General features: G+C 40.7%; 1 protein-coding gene across 1 annotated transcript; it reads left to right on the top strand.

The window, feature by feature from the left end:
- Positions 1-392: 392 nt before the first annotated feature.
- On the top strand, positions 393-11062 carry slc17a6a (solute carrier family 17 member 6a). Its single transcript, XM_010793311.1, has 12 exons — positions 393-953; positions 2322-2577; positions 3239-3357; positions 4397-4511; positions 5506-5593; positions 5803-5889; positions 6562-6704; positions 6789-6938; positions 7853-7985; positions 8072-8182; positions 8297-8424; positions 9290-11062. Exons 1-12 carry the CDS (start codon positions 868-870, stop codon positions 9617-9619), a joined length of 1746 nt encoding a protein of 581 aa, XP_010791613.1. The 5' UTR covers positions 393-867; the 3' UTR covers positions 9620-11062.
- Positions 11063-17058: the final 5996 nt, after the last annotated feature.

Raw genomic sequence — 17058 nt, 5'->3', positions numbered from 1 at the left:
TCATATACTGTAGGCTAAAACATGCATGTGAATAGCGTCTTTCTTTCATTACGTGAGCAACAATACAATACTCCGTTTATTCAATTTAGTGAAATTAAAGCTTTGCAATGTTTCCCCTAAGTTTTAACAATGTGAGAGTAGTAAATCAAACAAAAAACCGAGAATCAGTCGGATATGGAGGGAGGAGGGGATCATTGTTCAGTGCCTGCTGCTGCAAGTGATTGATAAGGGGTCTGCTCTCATCCTGAATAGTTTTTAATTCAGTTAAAAATGTTGTGAATGACAGTGGTTGTTTAAGTGGTAATTCTCGCCTTTAACTTGTATTTTTTTAAGTAGGCTAGTAATTGAATTAGGGGAGAAAAGCGGCAGGAGGAGGGGCGCTGCGCGGAGCTGCTGACAGGTGGAGGAGCTGTGCGCTGTCCGCGGTGCTGAACCGGCTGCTGCCTCACCGGAGATCCTCACCTCAGATTAGACCAGAGCTCCACCGACGTGCACATACCGAAGATTGTCCACTTTTTCCCATCTCGATTTCTCAAAGAATACTCACAAAATAATCCAACTTTCCATTTTCTGTGTTGCTGTTTTCTTATCGCTGGCTGGATCTTAAAATGGCTCTGCATGGATTAACACTGCGCAAGGCAAAAGCGGACTTATTTGACTGCTGTTTTGTGACTGTGAAACCAGCCCTTTCCGACTGAACGTGTTCCCCCATCTTTCTCCATTTTCCTGCTCATCTTTTCAGGACATCGAGACGTTTTCTGCTTGAAAGACAGCAGCACGTTATTTGGATTATTTGTTTAACAATATGCTCATTAAGCAGCTCTTCCATTTGTTATAGTATTGTAGATTTTTAAAGATATTTTGGATATGGAGCCTGGCATGGAGAAACCTGCCCCTACCACTAAGGAGGGAATAAAACAGATCGCAGGAAAGGCCCTGGGAAAGATTTACAGGTAAGGCGAACACATTCCCAATTTCTAATGTAATCATGAGAATTATATCTGTTATAAAATAGAAAAATACCCAGATGTTAAAATCAAGCGTAACATCTGTACTAATAATGCTATTGCTATTTTACAATGAAATCAAGAGGGAAATCTCTTCTTTATGAGATGAATCACGGACAGGATGCTAAAGGCAGAGTCGTGTGGCCCGAATATTTAAGGATCAGATATTTCCCTGGAGGATGATCCCCTCCACCAGCTGCTGTGGGTGTTTTTTTAATAATTAATGAAACAGAGCGAGTCGTGACACAAGGTCGGAGGATATATATTACCTTATGTATCCATGTGTATTAATCCAAGATCGATTGACTTCATATCAATTGACTCACTTTATTATTTATACTGTCAGAAGGACATAAATGGAATGTAATCCAAAGCAAAAATCAGACTGCAAAGCAAACATTTTTAATTTAAAATCACGGTCAGGAAGCAGGGTGACGTTTTCACACATATTATATTGAATTATTTATTCACTCTGATGGGAAATGCGAATAAAATTCCTTTCAGTTGAACATGAAGCCGAAAAATACGGTTTTTTTACACAAATCATCTGGAAACACGTATCTTTTATAAAATACGCCTATATGAACACTTGTGCAGGCTCACACAGTTTTGTTTTTAAAATCTTTGAATGTCTTTCTGTCGTTGAACTTGATTCCATGCTGCAACACAAAAACGTGACTGGAAGCATTACAAAAAAATCTATTCGTTTCATTTAAGATGGAGCAGGCCTGGTATTTAACTGGATGAGGCCTTCACCTTTCAATGTTTAGTTTTTCTAAATGAACCTTATAATTATTCGTACACATTTGCATTGAAAGACAAATCGGAAAGCCAAAGCCACATTTTTAAGATCTAATTAATACAATAAAAGGGAGAAATTAACTCTAAACAACGAGGATGCTGATAATGCTGCAATGCGGTATGAAGGTTATTCTTTCCTCGTTTGCCAACAAGTATTTATTTTACAGAATCATTGAGAATTTCCGCACGAAACGAAAAAAGGTAGTTGACTTCGTGTAAAAGGGAGCAGGCTTTGAGGGGCCTGAGCCAAATTCAATGCAGAAAATGTGACATTTTAAAGGTTTTTCGTTACAAGAGCACAGAGTAAAAATAAAAGCTTATTTCCAAGATGCAAACGTCCTAAGAGGCATATGAATAAATGCATTTGTATTAATAGTGTGTTTTTTTCGCAGAAAATCAACGAAATCTCACATTTCCATTTGGATAGTTATAGCTCCTTTAAATTCAGCTGAACGTGCATGGATGTTTGGTTTCATAAATCCAAGTGTCAACATTTATAAACGTGTCGTGCAGGCGGTTGGAAAAGCGTCAGCAGACCACTGAGGGCATCGAGCTGACGGAGGATGGGAGACCCACGGAGGAGCAGGAGAGGAAGACCCCCCTGTGTGACTGCACGTGCTTTGGGGCCCCGCGCAGATACATCATCGCTATGCTGAGCGGCCTGGGCTTCTGCATCTCCTTCGGTATCCGGTGTAACCTGGGTGTGGCCATCGTCAGCATGGTCAATAACAGCACGATCCATGAGGACGGCAAGATCGTCATCTTAGAGGTGCCTGAAAACCCCGCCCCCCCACTCCACATATTTATTAAGATGAGGGCCACCAATAGACTCATGATATTATGTCGTGTTCGTCTCTCCCCCTTAATTTGGTGTTCCCGGTCTGTTTTAACTGCTCTTACATTAAAATAAAAAATATTAATCATCACCAAATGCTATTTAACACCCCATAAAGCTGTGAACAGTGTCTCAGACTGGTTTCTATGAATAGCTGCAGTGCAAAGAATAGACACTGAAAATGTATTCCAAAAATAACATTTTGTGGATTTGTATTAGTGTAGGCTACTTTTTGATTGGGGTTCCCCATTCACTTCCTATGGCGGTCATTTTTGTAAGAACACCATCGACGGTGTAACACAGTTTACAAGAGTAAATCGGTCAGATTACCCAAACACAAGAGGAGGGTTAAACTACCCTGGAGAACCTCCATTGAGCATGTGCTTTTACTTTGTATTTATTGTGCTAATAAGCCTTTATGTTTTATGAGTTAAAAGATGTATGTTGCCTTTCCTTTTTTAATGTTTTCAAAAGCTGATACTGTTGTGCTTTAATTCGTTGATCGATCATGTTATATAAAATGTTGTCTCTTCAAAGATTTCAAAGCTCTTCATTTAAATTAAATTAATTATGTTTGTTTTTTTGTGTGTGAAAGAAAGCAAAATTCAACTGGGACCCAGAGACCGTGGGGATGATTCATGGATCGTTTTTCTGGGGCTACATAGTGACTCAGATACCAGGAGGATATATCTCCTCAAGACTGGCTGCTAACAGGTAACTTCAAGCGATATCTGGAAAAAAATCTACGATAGACACTTGTATGAGGAAATAGATTTCTAAATACCAGTTTTTATTGTTGTATAAATGAACGATTATTGAAATTTACAATGAAAATGTAGGTGTAATATTTGGATATCTGATGGTTTGACGGGAGGAGTCTGACCTTACAGGGGATTTGGCTGATGCCCACCAGGCGTGCCTCCTCGTGTTAATGAGCTCCCATGGGACCACCGTGTCTAATCCTTTATGTTCAGAGGCATGGCAACCGCACCAGCCAAAGTGTGAAATGTGGGTCTAAGTAATGGTTGTATAATGATTTCAATGGCATTATCCAGCCTCTCCCATTATTTTATCAACAGATGATTAGTCAGCTACAATTAGACAAGGAACAGAATGCAAAAAAGGGAAATGTTTATGTAAAAAAATTTTAGAAGAAAAAACACATTTTAACAACAATCTGTCAAATACCTGATGCAAAATCATGTTATAATATTGATGCTTTAAAAAGGTAACCAAATGTCCAATAAGGCCTTGTTCATATAGATAATATGACATTTATCTTTCTCATGAGGGAAATGGAGCCAAAATAAGATGCAAATATTTGAAGAGCTTCATCATGCCAAGTCAGCTGAGCCTTCTGCTGCAAACACCTCCTGTCCTCACTGCCCTGGAAACTGAATAACTGCCTGTGTGGTGTGTGTGTGTGTGTGTGTGTGTGTGTGTGTGTGTGTGTGTGTGTGTGTGTGTGTGTGTGTGTGTGTGTGTGTGTGTGTGTGTGTGTGTGTGTGTGTGTGTGTGTGTGTGTGTGTAGCATCCAATTAGGATCCATCTACCACAGCAGTGTTTTTTGCTCCAGTAGTAAAGAATTATACAGTAGAACAGCGTATGTTTATGTATTGCATATCTGATGTTTTATTGTGTTTGAAGTGTCTGAAACAATACTGCTGTCATGTATTTCGAATGAATGTGCTGTGTGTGAATGTGTTGTTTTGATAATATTCTGCGAAATAATCCCTACACAATGTTTATCCAGGGTTTTCGGGGCTGCCATTGTGCTGACATCCATCCTGAACATGTTCATTCCCTCTGCCGCCCGGACGCACTATGGATGTGTAATCTTTGTGAGGATATTACAAGGGTTGGTGGAGGTACGGATACACAGTTTGCACATCAGATCCTGACCTTTAAAATACTCTAAACTGATGCCTCATTATCAAGCTGAGAGCCAAACTCGACCCCTAATGAAATTGTCCTGACATTCTGTATTTGACCACACTTTTCAGAAATCCTCTTGTTCACAATAAACTCCCTGCCTCTCTATTTAAATTTGCACTGGAAAATGAAGCCCATTATGAAAAAGATCCATGTCATTATACTGTATACAATTATCATATTAGTCCACACAAAGCTAACAGAATATAATGAATAGCAGGGCTTATGTGTGTTGGTTTACCTGGCCTAAATAGCTAGCTCCATGTTCACATAGAAACACACAGAACAAAAGAGATAAAAAAGCCCTCGATTCGGGCGGCTCCCACAACTCAACAGACAAGAAAACATTTCATGGAGGTAGGCTATTATCAGACTGAAGGTCATCCTCCTTTGTGATTCTGTTTTGCTGCGTGCTGGCGCTTCAATAGCAGCTCATGACCATAGAGAGGGAGCCGCCTGCATTCAGCACCCATCGACTTATTACCGCAAATTAAACATTAGCATTTCAGGGTGTCTCCCACTGCAAGCCCCAGCAATTTGTGTCTATCAATAGTTCATTGTATGCCACTTAGTGCATAATGAAGATTTAATAGGCGCGACTCAGGTTTTCCCCCCCGAAGTGGGCAGTCATCCTGAGTCTGCACTGACTCACACCTAACCCATTAGTCTCTATTAGAAAGGTCAGCTGCAATGCATGTCAGTTTGTTTGTTATTATTAACTACAATTTGTCTTTTGCAAATGAGAACGGACCACGTCAATCAGGCAGAATCAGTTTTATTATGTAAATTCTATTGAATGAAAGTGGAAAAATAGATGTAGAATATATTGATACAGAAAGATGAGTTGCCTCAGATTGATTAAGACATATTAATATAAAATGATCTCTGTGTGTTCAGACTGTGACTGTAATATCATTTGTCTTCGTGCAGGGAGTGACTTACCCAGCCTGTCACGGGATCTGGAGTAAATGGGCTCCACCGCTGGAGAGAAGTCGTCTGGCAACCATCTCCTTCGCTGGTAAAAAAGTCTACACATATCGTCATGTTTCTGTTTTCTCCTTATAGATTAACTCATCATGTTACCTTATACACTTAAAAAATATTGCCCCTGAAATGTATGCAAACATGTACTGAACACATTTGTCACCATAAACTGGGACAACGCTGCTCTCTGAATAAACAGCCGGATCAGATTCTGCCTGGTCGTAATGTTTTTCTCTTGTTCAGGATCCTATGCTGGTGCAGTGATAGCCATGCCTCTGGCGGGGATCCTGGTGCAGTACACTGGCTGGTCCTCTGTCTTCTATGTGTATGGTGAGTGTAACTGTATTAAAAGCACACAAACATTTTCTTACAAATTAAAAATAAAGTTCTTCTTATATCTTTTTGAACTCCAATAGCTTCAGGAGTTTTGCTGTTAGAGATTTACAGGGTCTGGTATGACAGGCAGGCTGTGTCCCTAATGCTATAGCAGCTATTGTCCCATAATTGTTATTAATTGTTATTGTTATTATTGCTGTCCCATGCAGCCAGAAACACTGTCAGTTACATCCTGTCTAGCTTTAAAATATATTCCCCCTTTTAATTATATATTTTAGGTTTGAAAAATCATCTTTGTCAAGTCAATATTATTTGTATCACGATACACACATTTGATTGTTTTTAGACCCTTGCTTCAACTAAAGAAATTCCCCCAGAGCAGGCATCCCTCTCCTATGACAGACATATGTGCAATAGATGTTGTGTGTACAGGATAGATCAACATAATACAATTACAATATGGATAATCAATTTGAAGAAAATAAAAAAGAATGTGTGTGAGTGAAATATTTAAATCCAAGACTCTTATTAAGTATTTTAAATATGTTGTTCATCATTATTACAGATATTTGGTATCTTTGCTGACTTTGGGGTCTCCATTATAATTTAAGCCCTGAGTAATGTTTGGCTGCACAGCATGTAATGACTGACTAATGATCTGTTCAGGATGCTTTGGGATATTTTGGTACATTTTCTGGGTCTTGGTGTCCTATGAGAGCCCAGCGGAGCACCCGACCATCACCACCGAGGAGCGCCGCTACATCGAGGAGAGCATCGGGGAAAGTGCACAGCTGATGGGAGCGATGGAGGTGAGATCTCGAACTGTATTAATTCATTTGTACCAATAATCCACGTGCTGTACAGCCCAGCTGATTGTCTGTTTGTTTGAACAGAAATACAAGACCCCCTGGAAGAAATTCTTCACTTCCATGCCCGTCTATGCAATCATCGTGGCCAACTTCTGCAGGAGCTGGACCTTTTATCTGCTCCTCATCAGCCAGCCTGCATACTTTGAAGAAGTGTTTGGATTTGAAATCAGCAAGGTAAACAAATCCCTAATAATGCTTGGTCTCAGGAAAAACATCAAACATTGCTAAGATTGTCTAACATATGAATTGCTTAATTTCAGGGCAGTTCAATTGGTATACAATACACATTTTGAATGTTTTTGATGCTAATGACGATCTGTCTTATTCTGCCATGGAGTATATATTCTGATGTTCAAAAAAATGTTACTCTAGATTTTGAGAAGTGTTAATCCATATTGGGATTAAATTAGGTTGCAGAAGGAACACAAATATTAAAGGGGCTACTCTTTGAATTTACAAAGCTCTATGAGTTTTAGCTAATTGTTTGTCCGTCCAACAACTGTGCTGCTTTGGTTCACTCTCTTTAGGTATCTGTTTTCAGTGTTAAAACTCTAAAGGCCGCCATAGGGTCAACACCAAACTGCAGATAGACACAGTAAACTGAACGTAGTAAAGCATTAGGTAGAAGTTGGTGTGGACCAAAAACAGAGCTATAAGAAACCAGAAATCAGAAACATAAATCCAAAAGAATGATACTTTAGCTTGGTTAATGTGACAAAATATAAACTCTTAATATTTGTAACTTTTTTGAAAGAAATTGTGTTATTTATCTCGTAACATTTGAATAACCTATTGAAAAGGAAAGGGCTTTGCTACATTTCTGAAACCTGCTGTCCATGAGTAAATGAGTGTAATCTTTACCCTCGCTGGAGAGTGTGATGCATGATGGTTTGGCAGATGTAATGTGGCTCAGGACGGGCTGCTGTGATTACTGCAGGTGAATTATTGCTCAGATGTGAGGCTGCAGTCAGAGGTTGAAACGGACACAAAGATTGGGTCCGAGAATAGAAAGAAGAATCACTTTTGTTTTGACAGTTTCTCTGTAGTTGTCACATTTGCTTCAGACAAAGTGTTTGATGGGTTCTCAGGTTGGAATAGTGTCAGCGCTGCCTCACTTGGTCATGACCATCATCGTGCCGTTAGGAGGCATGTTAGCCGACTACCTGCGGACTCACAACATCATGTCCACCACCATGGTCCGGAAGATCATGAACTGCGGAGGTAAGGCATTGATAATCAGCTCTGTCTGTTACCATACAATTATAAAGGTGTTCCTGATCGTTGAACTCTCTTCTTGTTGTTTCTAGGGTTCGGTATGGAGGCCACTTTCTTGTTGGTGGTCGGGTTTTCTCACAGTAAGGGGGTGGCCATCTCTTTCTTAGTTCTAGCGGTGGGTTTTAGTGGATTTGCAATATCAGGTGAGTCTCAAAGCTAAATGGATTATAGTTCTAATGACTTTATAATAGCCAAATAGCCAAAAATAGCCAAAAACATAGCCAAAAACTTAAAATACCTGCTTTATTTTTGCCAAGGTTTCAACGTCAACCATCTGGACATCGCTCCTCGCTATGCCAGCATCCTCATGGGAATATCCAACGGGGTGGGAACTCTGTCAGGGATGGTCTGCCCTCTGATCGTGGGAGCCATGACAAAGAACAAGGTGAGACATTCATTAGTCGTACAGTGAAGTGAATGTTTATTCAGATTTGAACTGAAAAGTGGTTTAATGTTTTTTTTAATAGTAGTAAATAGTAGTTTATGTTGTAAACTGGAAAAGAAAAGAGAGGCATTGTGTACCATTAATAAAGCCTAATTTAAAATCCCCCCCTTCTATCATGTAAGAAAAGTTAGACAGGATTGCATTACACTTGTTTTCACACCACTTTGTCTTTAACACTCAGAGTCCAGCTTTATCAGGACTGAGTGGGAGTAGTTTGATGAAATTTGACATATGATATTTGATATTAACAGTTGCCTGGCAACCTCACAACCATCATCAGATTATTTTTATTCAGATGTAGCTAAACTCAGATCGGATGCATGACTTTAAATATGTCCAAATACTCACTTCAACCAGTGGGATGAGCACAGACAGATACAGGAATCTGTCATGTGAATCACCTATTATGCAAAATCCACCTTTTCATGTCTTTTATACATAAACATGTGTCCCCTCTGTGTAAAGAGATTTTGAAAGTTTCAGGAAAAAAGATTCACTCTCTTTTTGTCCTGATCCATTTATATAAAAACCTGTCTGAAAATGAGCTGATCAGATTTTGGCCACTTTATGATGTCATAAAAGACAGAGAATCAGCACTTTTGAAACAGGGCTGAAACAGAGGGGCTTATGGGATGCTACAATGAATGATCTGTTTGGTATTTCGAGCCAAACACTTCAGAGACATGTTTTGTATATATATGAGACCTATAATAAAGTAATGAAAAACAGTATAATAGGGGACCTTTAAGATCCACTGCTCGACAGAAACAAGTTTTCAGAAATGACTCAACTGTTTTGTCTTTAGACCCGGGACGAGTGGCAGTACGTCTTCCTCATTGCTGCCCTGGTGCATTATGGGGGAGTGGTGTTCTATGGGATCTTTGCATCTGGGGAGAAGCAGCCATGGGCCGACCCTGAAGAAACCAGCGATGAGAAGTGCGGCTTCATTGATGAGGACGAGCTGGCCGAGGAGACGGGAGACATCACGCAGAGCTACGGCGCCATGGGGGGCCCCGCTAAAAGCTACGGGGCCACCTCGCAGCTCAACGGAGGGTGGGTGTCGGACTGGGATAAGACGGAGGAGTATGTGCAGGAGCCGGCCGGAAAGATATATTCCGAGCGCGGCTACTCTTAGAGCCGCCAGATGTGGTGAGTCTGACTCTCCATCACAGATTGCACAACATTATCTTAGATAAATCCATTCTGTGTATTCAAGTAAAATGGTAACTAGTTTCAAAAAGCCAATGTAAAGAAGTAGTAAATTGCAATGCAGAACAATCCTCATTAGATGACCATATGTCTCTCATTACATCTACCTACTATAGGGCTTCACTATACAGAGAGCACAGAGAGCTGCAGGCCTATGTTGTACTTCTCCTTAGGCACCCAAACCTCATCAATCTACTTGAACAACATGAGCCAGATGACACTGCAGCTGACCATCATATAGGGTCTTTCTCTGAAAAACCACTCTGATTGCACTGAAACTTTAGGTATTCTAGAACAAGATTATATTCTGTTTGTCAAGTGTGTTTTATGTACTGTATATACCTGTATACTGTTTCTGTGAGACTATTGTGAATTTTGGGTCGTTGATCTGTGTTAACATTAATATAAAAAGGCCATATTTTTCATGGACAGTACCTTTTCAGGGAGATGTCTGCTTGCAAAAAAGGTCTCCCTCTCGTCGGGCGAGGCCTGTAATACACTATAAGACAAAAATTGCGTGAGTGAAGTTGATCCGTAGAGTTTTAGTGTGTGTTTGTTTGCATGAATTTGCTCAGATCAATGTTTTCCGATGCAGCAGCCTCACTGTCCTTGATAGTCCTCATCCGGCTCAATGCTTTGTTCTTAGATAAGTCTTCTGCCATTATAAATAATAAAATGAACTTTCATAATCAGGTGCCAGTCGTGATGTGAGACAAATCAAAAAAGTGTTTAAGGCGATTGCTCAGAAGACATTGTTTATTGATGTTTGGTGTGCACTGCAATAAATTCTGTGTACCAGCCGCCACCCATCACATCCTGTTTTGTAATGTGACACTAGCTTGCTGTATCTAACTGTAATTGTTTTGGAGTCATGTGATGCTCAACATTAAGGTGTGTGTTTTAACAAATTACCAGTGTCTGGAGAATCCAGCTTTAGTGCTCATGATGCAGGACATATTGTTGCATCTTGACACGAGGAATGCAGTAATGTATGTGAACGACCAGGGTGTTGTGATCTCTTGATGTTTCTTGGTTGTTCTCATTGTCTCCAAAATTACTTTGCTGACACTTTAATATTGTCACGTTTGAGTGGACCACATGAGTTAATAGATGGCTCTTCCACCTGACTTTATTTAATATTGAACACTTTCTTCATTTGTTGTATGAAATCTGCAAGGATGTTTAAAAATATATGAATATTTAAGAATGTTTAAGATGACCAAAAGATGCTATTACGGCTTTGTGCCTAAAGTTTATGTAAACAGATAAATGTGATTTTATGGCTTCTAATATTGTGTTTAATGAAGAGGTATGTTGATGTCAAAAGTGTTGTAAAGAATACTCATATCATTTTATAAAAAAGAAACTTACCAAAAGTCATGTTTTGGTCTTTCCTCGTCATCTTTTCACCTTGTGTGTTGATGTGATCTGCATAGAGGTGGAGAGCTACTCAATATGACAATGATTATAGTTTAAGTCATTTTATTATTTAAAATATTGAATGGTTCCAACTTCTCAAATGGGAAGATTTGGTCATTTTTCTTAAAAATAGTTTTAATGACATTTGTATTTATATTTTGGGCCTTTTTCTTTAGTTGATAGAACATCTGTGTTGTTTAAGTTTGAACTGATGGCTGAATAATCTTTGTAAAAGGTGTGAAAGGTAAACCAAAAAAATAATCATTTACTAAAAAGAAAATCTGATATTGATCAATAATGAAAATGGGCTCTTCCTCAACCAGTAAAAAAAAATGACATTGATGAGGAAAATAAATAATCTAGTTTAACAGTCACAGGGGACATTTATCTGCATTGGTTACTTCTCCAATTCTCTCCAAGTTTCTCATTAGTAAATCAATGGCTGAGGTCTCTGGAGTCCAGGGGAGAGTATTGGACCCTGTAGCTTGGTAATTGGTAAAAGGCAATAGCAATGTTAGAGCTATTACTGGAGTGTACATCCCTAACACCAGGATCATTGTCTGTCTTCCCAAAGAGTGCTGACTTGATATGCAGTGTAGATGGAGAGGTGTTGTGTAGCTGCACAAAGTGTGATCAGCCTGTTAAACTTGTCAGCAGCATCTCACCCCTCTCTCACTTGTAGAGAAAAAACAAGGATCGGAGGCCTAACTGAAACAAACACGCATTTTGACAACCAACTGTGGCGATATTAAACCCACCCTGTTGTCCTCAGTGTGTCGTCCTCCACACCGCCGAGGTCAACAGTGTTACATGTAACATATTCAACTATTGACCCGGCTCCTGCATTAAATCGTGACAAATCAATACTGTTTAACTCTAGAGCATATTGGACTTTTAAAACAAAAATGCTTCTAATGACAGCTTGAATTCAGCAAAAGGACAAGGAAGGTCGATGAAAGGCAAAATGGTAGGATATAATATAGAAAAATACAATATGAAATATGTAGTGCATATTACAAGCTTTATAGTGGGATTGTAATTTCTAGATCCCATATGTTTAGAGGAAATTGTATATTGGTATGCACAGATGCTTATATACAATACTTAAATGTTATATACTGCTCCAAGCCCCAAACGCCACATCCAGGGAGTCGTGACAGAACTGTGAGGTTTTATGACTCACACTTCAATCTGAAGTCAGAGCTGTACGGAGTGTACAAAAAAGGTGATGAAACCGTCTGTGGCGCCTCTTTGCAGCTCTGCAGTTTGTCAAACACGACGCTCTGGATATCGACAAAGTGCAGCCTGTTAGTGAGGTGGTAAATAATTCAGGAAAGCATGGCGTCCATACATCCACGTTCATCCTTACAGCAGGAAGGACTTTCCTGGATAAATCAAAGACTGAACGTGCCTTCCAGCCTCTGCAGGTGGGAATGAGTCATATGGAGCAGATCTGGGAGCAGCCCATCATTAGAGGTCTGACCAACTTCATGAAGGTCCTCATTATTTTAATGACCAACTGGTGACCATTACATTTGTTAGGTTGTCCACCTTCCTCTGACTGTAGGCCAGGGTTAATATAAGCAGGCAGCAGCCTCTTGCAACTTCGAGCCCCCCTCTCTCCTCAGGAGAAATGATAGACAGGCATGAAGTTTGTTGGGGTGGGGGTTAAAGTGTTGACCGTCAGTTTTATGCACATGATGGACAGTCTGAATCAATTTAATGTGTTCAGTACTCTGGCTCTGTGTCCACTGATGCTTCGATCACAGGAAGCGGCTCCATGTCTGAAACACTTCCCGTGGCAGCAATTACAATAAATCTCGGTTTCTCCTATCCGATTATTATCTCCCCGGCTGAGGAGGGAAACCATTAACGCTTTCCGCCGCCTACTCCTCGGTGCACATGTTAATTTGACAGAAAACACAATTGTGTCACCAGCCACGTGGAACATGTTTTCTCATGCCTAACCAGCCGGGGCGGTCATGGCTGTTGCTCCGGTGACGTGCCTGTTGGGGCGCTCGGTAATTGGACAAAATGTGTGTGTCGACATTTCATTCATAGGTGGGATTCCTCTCTGCATGAACCTGCCTCTATCCTCTACCTGCAGTTGTTTGTGCAGCATCAGACTTAGTCACTGGGAGGCTTTTGGTGCTGTTTGTGTAATCCTGAGGGCAAGTGAAGGGGGATTGAGTAGTTGTCAGTCAGTGGGGCAGGTGCAGTTTGGCTCCTGGGGGACTGTAACAGGATGAGGCCCAGCCCGAATGAGTGTTTGATGACGGGGTTGCACTCCTCCCCTGGGACTCTGCCTGCTTGCAATTATCCTCCTGATCCCTTCTCTCTTCTCCAGTCTGCAGCCCAACATGTACACAGCGTCCTCGCCACACTGCTACAGGAATATCCTTTGAATTGCTGAAATGCAACCCCCTCATATGCAAAGCGATCTAGTAATTAGAGCCCAAAAATTCAAAGCAGTATTGAAGTAATTACTGTTTTATGGCAAACCCATGGCATGACATTTCACTACCTCGAGGCAATTGAATGTATACACACCTCCTCCTCCCTTGCTAATAGCTTTATTAATGTAGAGCTTGGACCCAAAATCAGTCAGCCTCACCAGACATGTTTTATGCCTCTGTCCATCCACTGCCACACAGTGATCATTTATTTCAAAGATCTCTTGTTTTGCATTCCACTTCTACTTAAGACTCTCAGTTTGGGAAGTACAACAATCCTTTTGTGATATGCTAATAGTGTCAATCTTGTTGAGCTCCAAACAGCCACGACGAATATGAAGAATAATTATTTTGTTTCTACATTTATAAGCACCAAGCTACTGATAAACCGCACTGAGGCAGGAGAACCGTGATGCCATATAAGGGCTGCATTCTCAGTCCCGCCTTGTTCAGAGGGAGAATTGCATCTTCCACGGTCAGAGGGAGAGGAGGCAGATTGCTACATCCAATTGTGTTTTCTCCACAGAACTGGTCTCCTACAGTTGCATGTGAGGTAATCTATCACAGGCCCTACCATCTCCCCTCCCCCATATCACATTACGCTGACAGCTTCATACCCTCCGCTCTACAACATGCTCATATCATGCTCGTATCGCTCACAGACAAAGGATGAGTGGCTGATAAGATTTTACACGATATCCTCATTACTGGGAGTCCTTTGTTTCGAAATCTGGATAAAATGATGACAGTTTGCAGATAAGGGAAAATATTTTGAAGCTTAAGTTGTCTTTAAATCTCCTACCTTATGAAAAATAAGCATTATTTGACCATAAAACAGCTACAACTTAGATTTATCTTACTGAAAGGGTAGCATCTCATGATTATTCTCATAATGGACTAACTGCAGCTCTACTTTCTTTTGTTCGGCCTTGTTTCCCCACATCTCGACCCTCTCCCTCTTTTTACATCCTGTGTAAAAAGACAGTAGTGTTTCTGCAACCACAGCACCAGACTGTCTGACAGGGCAGTTTTTACGGGATGTCCTGAGAGGACGATGTGAACTTCTTTTATCCTCCAGAAGCTGCACCAACATTTCACGCAACTCAGTACATTAGTTTCCAATAATGTCCTCAAAGCTACACTGAAAAAAAACACCCAAATTACAGCCTGAATGCCTGGTCCGCGGTGCATGCCTGGTGACGGGGGCCACTGATCATCCTGTAAGTGGGACACAGGTGTGCGGAGGGGCCCTCCTGCCAGACGCGGGGCCGAGCTGGAGCGGATTAGGCACGTGCCGAGGGAGGGCTTTACNTTTTTATTTAACCTTTATTTAACCAATTAAAAAGCATTGAGATAAAATCTCAATGCGGGATCTGTATCAGATCCCGTTTTTAGAGATTTTGGGTCTCCATACCCAAAATCTCTAAAAACGGGATCTGATACAGATCCCGCATTGAGATTTTATCTCAATGCTTTTTAATTGGTTAAATAAAGGTTAAATAAAAAAAATTAAAAAAGACTGTTACAGATTTGAAAATGGTCTGACGTCAGTGACGAGGAGCTCCGCCTATATGGCCAACTCTCCACTAATCAGGGGAATGAGAGGTTGCCGTGGCATGGTAACGGCATGGTAACATGACGCTCGTAACTCGGCCCCCTCCTTTGCAGGGGGGCGTGGTCAGCTGCATCCAAAGACAGGGTGGAGGAGAGGAAAATAGAGCGAAATGAGGCATGGCTAAAATGCATGATCTGTTTGATATTTTGAAAAAGAAAACTTATAAATATACCTTATATAGGTATGGCCCTACAATATATTATTCAAATATAGCATGATAGGTCTCCTTTAAGTAAAAAAAAAATAAAAAATAAAAATGTAATATTTAAAAAAACAAAGATTTGTTATATGTCAGATTCCTCCACGTACCACTAGCGGGAGCTGGCGTACCACCAGTGGTACGCGTACCACAGGTTGAGAACCACTGCTTTCGTTGATCTAAAATATTGATGTGTTCAAATGCTCTTCAAAACACAACTGAAAGTCCATGAAACTTGTCTTTCTGTATTTGTGAATGAAGCGCCATCTCCTGGTTAAAACCTGAAATTGAAATTCTGGCAACGCCCTCTTGGAAAATAGTGGGAGGGCTTAACATTCGTCAATACTGGTCTTAGGCAGGTCGTAGGCTGTAACCTGGAGTCTGAAATGAGGTGCTACATCTGTATTCTCAAGTTTTAGTCGTGGATGCTGTTAGGGGGTAAACAAGACGTGGTGGTTTAAGAAACTATTGGAATCTTGTTGGTTGAAGTGCTGAGAGTTGATTTGAGTTTTGCTTTAGAACAACAACGAACACAAAAAGCAAACATTTATAAAAATGTTAGTTATATTTTCAGACAGCTCTCTGAAGTTGAAGTAATGTAAGGTATTTGCGTCAGAAATTCCTGCACTGTCTGTCTTAAGATACATATTCTGAATACCTTTACCACTGAAGAGCCATCTTGGCTCCGTAACAGGGGTTAATTGCTCTCCTCTAGCTGTGTGATGAGTTTAGGCGTCCTGCTGTGACTTACAGCCACCCACAGTAAACAATAACCCCCGCAGCAGCGGGCCGCCTCACCTGTAACTGCAACTCTGCCGAAACACAAAGTGCCCAGTGGTTGTAATCTTTGAGGCTCTAATTTTTCATTTCAAGGTTTTATTAGTTGATAGTCCCTCTCGTGCATTGTAAAGCGCGTACGGTAGAGGCCCAAAGTTCTAATGCTTTGTGCTTTTCTCCAACTCTTAACACCAGCTTTCCATGTCTGTTTTCCCCCCAGGTTTTGTATGCAGAAGAGTGCCAAGTTGGTGCCAGGGGTGACGTTAGACCTCATCGAAAAGTAAGTGGCACTCCACCGTCATCCTTAATAAATAAAGTAAGTCTCTTCCTGTTACTGTCTCCCGCTCTCAGGAGGGTACAGTGAAGAGAGATCATTATCTTGTTTTCCTTTCTGTCTGTCGCCCCTCTGTCTATATTCCTGTCTCACTCCTTCTTTTTGTCAGACCTCTCTCTGCTGTTTTCCATCCTTGAGTTATATTTCTCTGCCTTTGTTTCCCCCCCACAGCCACTAGTTTGGCAGATTTAGAGGTTTAAATATCTTCAGTAAAGTTCGGGCTGTCGAGGGCTGAGCACAGAACATCTTTCGCTCTCAGGCACAAACTCTGAGTGATATCAACTCAATATTGATGTCACATCCATAGTCTCTGTAGTGTCACAGAAACATTAGGGGTACTTTTCTTTTTTTTGATCTACCTTTCCGTGTGGGGGAGTGTAATTGACACCCATAAACTAAGTTGGTTGAGGAGGTTTTAGACGCAGTAAGTATTTCTAAAGCAGACTGTCATTTCTCTGTCATCTTTTTGGAAGGCTCCCGAGGTGTTAACTTGAAGAGTGCCTCAGCTGTGTCATAATGATGTTTGCTTAAAGGTGATTTTTTTTCTTAAATGTGCCACAGAAAGTTC

The sequence above is a fragment of the Notothenia coriiceps genome, unplaced genomic scaffold, assembly GCF_000735185.1.
Source record: "Notothenia coriiceps isolate Sejong01 unplaced genomic scaffold, NC01 NC01_scaffold00037244, whole genome shotgun sequence".
Classification (NCBI taxonomy): domain Eukaryota; kingdom Metazoa; phylum Chordata; class Actinopteri; order Perciformes; family Nototheniidae; genus Notothenia; species Notothenia coriiceps.
This window is presented reverse-complemented; position numbering and strand designations above follow the sequence as displayed.